Raw genomic sequence first — 5,543 nt, 5'->3', positions numbered from 1 at the left:
GTACAATGGCGCATGCCCACACAGGAAGATCGGCGAAAGAGTGTTTGGTCGTAATTAAAACGTTTTCATTTTCATCATTATATCGTGGCGGAAATCATGCGGCCAGCTAACCTGGGAACGCAGCCTTCCAGCACGTCACTTCCTCATCAGCGACTGAGCAGGCGCATCCGTTGATGGAACGTGATCCGTACTTCAGCAGGCGTTGCACTTCGCCCGCTGACTCGGACCAGTATAAGGAGCCCAAGTGGTAAGATAACACTTAATTTCGGCACTGCGCCCCGTTCCGTCATGGGTCATGCTTTCTGCCGCCGATGAAGGGACTCGTACGCCGTTCATCGTTTCACTTGCTGGGTAAAACGGCTTGAATGTGCCAACACCTGCTTTCGGTACGTTCTTTTTTTTTTTTGTCCTATTGGAGGGAGCGAATGGAAATACTTCAACATCATCTCGAATGCAACGCATCGACTGAGAATGGCGTATATAGCTACGTTGGATCCTTGTACAGGCTTTGTTGGTGCTTAATGTTATGCGATGCTTCGGGGTTCTAGCACCGCTGCACTGCGCTCCGTTGACTGTTTTCTTCCATACCACTGCGCAGTACCGGCATGGCTAGCGGGGGAGCCGGGGCTGAGACATCCAAGGCACCCAAAACCAGATCAGGCTCGGCCCGTGCGGGATGTCAATTCCCGATCGGGTGCATCCAGCAACGGCTCCGCAAGGGGAACTACGCGGAGCGCGTGGCCTCCGTCTACATGGCCGCGGTGCTCGAGTACCTCACGGCAGAATTGCTGGTGCTCGCCGGCAACGCGGCGAGCGACAACGACATGCCTGTGATCACGCCTCGTCACGTCCAGGTTGCTGTCTGCAACGACGAGGAGCTAAGGAAGTTACTCGCAGGAGTAACCATCTCGGAGGGCGGAGTCTTACCATACATTCCACCTCAGCTGCCTCGGAAGACGAGAAGTGGCTCCGACATCTCGCACAACGCCCGCTAGGATGACGAAGCACTAACTGGGAGCCAAGAGTGCATGCTGGTCAACGGCTGTGAATAAAATAACATGGCTCCCCATGGGTATCCTGGTTCCTACTTCGTTATCTGTTCCGAGCAACCTTTGCATGCTTATCGCGCGACATCGCACACACACCGACAATTCTTTCCTCGCCTCGTCGAGCATCTCTAGGAAACGCGAACAAATGCGGCGTTGGCGCCCTGCCTCCTTCGTCCGTGTACCATTGGCTATTGAATTCCATCGCGGTCTCGAAGTAGGTCTGTTAGCCTCATGCTTTGGCGAAAAAAAACTGCTTCTCGTCAGTCTTGGACGAAGCAGAGAGTCTGGCATACTGCACGTAGAATCAGTAACAAGGAGTATTGGAACTTCGAGGATGAAGGACAACAGCGCTGACTCCGGTGACTGGAATTCACCGACAGCACTCCTTTCACCCTTCTGTAAAATCCCGCACACTACAAACTGTTTCCCGTGTCGCTACACCCTTTCACTGACTTTGCATACCAAAATACTTTCCTTCTTTTCCAGCTTCGAGCGCTGACCCTTCGCGTCAGGTTTCAGTCAAGGCGAGGCACAATGGCGTGGACACCAACAACGGACGAAATTTGCAAGCGCATTAGTCAATTCCCGCATTCTGATGGGTTTAGTAGAAATCTACTGATTTTGAGATTGAAGCAGTCCGTGTTGTCTGGAATAAGGCCATAGTGAATGCTAGTACAGATAAACGGTAACACTACGACGTCTCAGCGCGAAGCCTGACCGTCCAGAAAGGCGGCAGTCTCGAACGCGCAGCTCGCGACCTGCATGCGCCCGACAGTGCCTTGTGCAGCCCTCTGTCACTAAAACTTTCAGCTTTTGCTCCATTACCGTCGTTCCAAGAACGCGAGTTTATGGAACGGCGCCTACGGTGTTTGTTAAAAAGCTAACTATTAACCATTATTTTATTATTATGCTGTGAAAGCCACCTTTCTACCTGAAAATGCCTTTTATTAAAAATTTGTGGCGGCCTTTTGTGATGCATTTTGCGGAACGGTACACGCATCGAATGTCTTTGCACTCTTGACTTCTTGAGGCTTGTGGGTTCCTGTTGGAACATTCGACAGGAAGCAGAATGATTATGATGCTGGATTCTTATGGCGCAAGGGCATCTTTGGCCAAAGAGCGCCACGGCACGAGGTGTTTTCTTCTACTCAAGGTGGGGTCAAAGACCCATTTCCCAAGCATTTCAACCTAAAATTCCGGGCACCAGACCAGGGGAAAGCTTGTACCCATTGTATCGCAGGTGCGTACAAGGCGGCACTGGGGATCGAACTCCGCACCTCCCGCATGCGAGGCGTCTGCTCAGACCACTAGGCCACCGCTGCGGTCGCAAGCAGAAAACGTGTCCCAAAGAAGGAAGGCGGCTAGAAACAATCTGCCAGCTATTTTTGGGGTCGTCGCAGTGAAGGGAACGTTGACCCTTTGAGGTGTGGAAGCGCACGAGACGATAACTATTTTCTTCCTGAAACGGAAGACCCCTAGACGGAGGGGCAGCCTGGTAATCCAGTGACTCGGAATGCCACGTGTGAGGTGCAACCGGGTATATAGCACCACATCTTGTTATTGGGGTGATCAAGCCTCGTCACCAAGCCTGCAAGCCGTCTCTGACTGCTCCATTGAATTTTTGGAACATAGTGTAGCTTATAGCATTTTACGTAATCCCTTGAGTGCGTCGTGTCCTGGAGACCTAAAATACACAGAGTGGTGCAGGGGCGGAGAAAAGAGCATACAAATTAAATCCTTGTACGTCCGTTTCCTCGACACTGAAAGCAGAAACTCAGGGGAAAACGAACGCGTGGCAGGAAAGGTGCAGGCCGCTCACACAGACCTCTGACGCAGTCTCGGCGTCTAATTGGCTGCTGATTGTTTGGCTCCCACATCTATGCCGAAAAGAAGCGATAAAGAACACATTGTTAGGAACGGGGCTTCTATCCCACCGCTGCCGCCAGTGTTGGGAACGGGGCCACAAGCCCACCGCTGGAACCAGTGTTAAAGATGAGGCTTCTATCCCACCGCTGGAACCAGAGCTGAAGACGGAGGGGTCCTGGAGATGACTAACTCGTTTAGCCCCGCAGGTACCGGCTCCGAATGACGATGTCGGACTGCGTTATCGAGGAAACTGTACAAAAGGGTTTATTCTACATATTTACAGATGAGAATCGAATCGAATGCAATGCTCCGATCACACAACAACATCCCGTTAAATACGGTTCGCGTTCTCCAGATCCCTGACTGGGGAACTTAGTTCGAATAACGTTGTCCAATCGGATGGGCCATTGATGACGCTGGCGGTACCACCCACGACAGGGCGGTGCTGATGCCCTCTCGCTCTCTCACAGCTCGGGGGATGAGAAGGGGAAGACAGTCATCAAACACAGATGCGTCACCTTGACCACTGCCGCAAGTTTTCTGTGCGTTGCCTCCGTGGGAAAGCAGAATCCCGCAGTCCTCTCGCACGTGGTTGAACCTCCTCGAACTCCCCCGCCGGAAGGCCGAAGCACGAGACCCATTCGACACAGCGTCTTTCAATTAGCAGCCTCGCTCAGCGTGACCCTGCGTAGCATCATCCAGTCCGGTGACCCGAAGGCCGACTCGGCCAACGTATACCGCTGCTTCCGCCGTGCTTCTGCTGTCGCAAGCTCCCGCCGCATCTTTGCCTAACGACGACACTCGTCTGACAGTAATTTCTCCCAGGTCCGTGGGACACAGCGCCCTTCGATCGGTTCGGAGGTTCGGTGATTTCGAGTGCAACAACCCCGTCCGTCGTCGTCAATGCTTCTGCCGCCGGCGCCAGGCCTCGTCATATCCCTTGCTTTGCGATGAGTCACACCCGGCTCCCAGGACCACGTTGTCCACTCTTAACAGCTCGTCCGCGGCCCGAAAAATCTCGAATGGCCAGCGTTCACGACCGCTGGGCAGGAAGAGATGAGTCCGGAGTCGGGTGGAAGGGCTGGTTTCCAGAAATGGCATCCAAGCTCGAACATTGAACAAAGAATGGCATCAGTGGACTGTTCCACGAGACAGGGCACTGACCCACAAGCAAGCGCTCGGAATTTGCCAAAGACCCACCAGGCTTCCCACAACGACAACAAAGGTTTACTAAAACATGATTGGATTTTGGCGTAATTTTGTGCGGACAAAGCGCAAAATATCCCCTTTGAAATCGCCAAAGACGGACTGCTTGGACCAAGGTTAAAAACAATAACCCACACACAGTAGGTGGTCCTACCAAGTACTCCTGTCTACAACAATCGGCTGAATCCATCAGCATTTCCGTGCGGTTTTCCGTTCCTGAAACGCATCGAGAAATTGTTTTTGGAGAGCAGGACTCCGTCTAAGCAAGCGACCATTTTTGGGGGGACAAAACTGTCATAAGCACCTTTGAGACGATGGTCAGTCTCAAATATGAACTTTGCGCCGTTCAAGTAACTCTGGTAACCCGACAACATCTGTGCCGCCTAAACCAAACGCGCGCTCTTTGTCTAAAGCGCTTAACGCTTCTCTACATGTCAGCCTGCGGCTGACGTACTGAACATGGTGCTCTTCGTGGCCGTCGCCAACTTGACTTAAAATAGCACCCAGTTCTCTATCACTGGCGTAACACTGAACTTAACTCTTCACCATAGTAAGTGGTCCGAAGCAAAGGTCTGGACCCGAGCGCATCTCTCAGGCTCCTTAAAGAGTTCTCTCTTAGGTCATCTCAGTATACGTCAGTGGGGCTCCCTTTCGTCAAGGGATCAACGCTCCGTCTACGCGACTCTAAAGGCGCGGTTATACTCCGACGTAGCGCGCGCGCGCGTGCGCGCGCGGCACGGCGACGTCACGTCGGCGAAACGCGACCCTCTATACTCCAGCGGCGCCCGATCGCCGGCGTATTCGGCGGCTTCCGGCGCGGTCTGACGGCGCCCGGCGCGGAATGCAACCGGCTGCATTTCGCGCGGGCCGCGCCGAGAGCGCGCCGAAGCCGCCCACCCAGAATGCACCGCGCGCGCTTCCCACGCCACTCGTCCCCTCTACCCCCTTCGCCACTCGCCTCCTCTCCCAGCCGGTTTTCGAACGAAGAACGTTCTGCGCATGCGCTGCCTCACGTCGGAGCGGCTTGAGTGTAGAGCTCCCCAACTGAGCCTGGCGTACCGTCGCCGATCTGACGTATCCGACCACAACCGGCTCTCGCCCGCGCGCGCGCTACGTACTCGAGCTGCACTCCTGTGAAGGCCGTCATCAGTTGGTAGCATGGGAAATCGACACCTGTGATTTCTAACTCAGTGACGCCATAGCCTTAGTCTAAGGTAAGGAAAAAAAAAACTAACCTCCGATCAACTCGTTTTAACTCAAAAAGTAGCCTTTCCCTGCCTGATTTCATAAACACACAAAAAAAGAGGAATAAAAAAAAACAGCTACTTCAAATCGCCACGCGGGGGGGGGGGGGGGGGGGGGGGGGGGGAAAGCTGACTCCCCGCCGCCGAGTTGAAAGGATTAGTCTTTCAGACGCGCCCG

At 53.7% G+C, this 5,543-nt stretch overlaps 1 protein-coding gene across 1 annotated transcript; it reads left to right on the top strand.

Moving 5' to 3' along the window:
• The first annotated feature begins 605 nt into the window (after positions 1-605).
• LOC149352161 (histone H2A-like) lies at positions 606-995 on the top strand. The gene has a single exon (XM_089575669.1). It carries the CDS (start codon positions 606-608, stop codon positions 993-995), a length of 390 nt encoding a protein of 129 aa, XP_089431795.1.
• The last annotated feature ends 4,548 nt before the right edge of the window (positions 996-5,543 follow it).

This window comes from Amblyomma mixtum, chromosome 3, assembly GCF_055824585.1.
Source record: "Amblyomma mixtum isolate Tamu chromosome 3, ASM5582458v1, whole genome shotgun sequence".
Classification (NCBI taxonomy): Eukaryota; Metazoa; Arthropoda; class Arachnida; order Ixodida; family Ixodidae; genus Amblyomma; species Amblyomma mixtum.
Note: the sequence above shows the minus strand (reverse complement) of the source record. Positions and strands in the feature narration are given on the sequence as shown.

Excerpts from the sequence above, each read along its gene's own strand:
- LOC149352161 (XM_089575669.1), top strand. The coding sequence starts at position 606 with ATGGCTAGCGGGGGAGCCGGGGCTGAGACATCCAAGGCACCCAAAACC.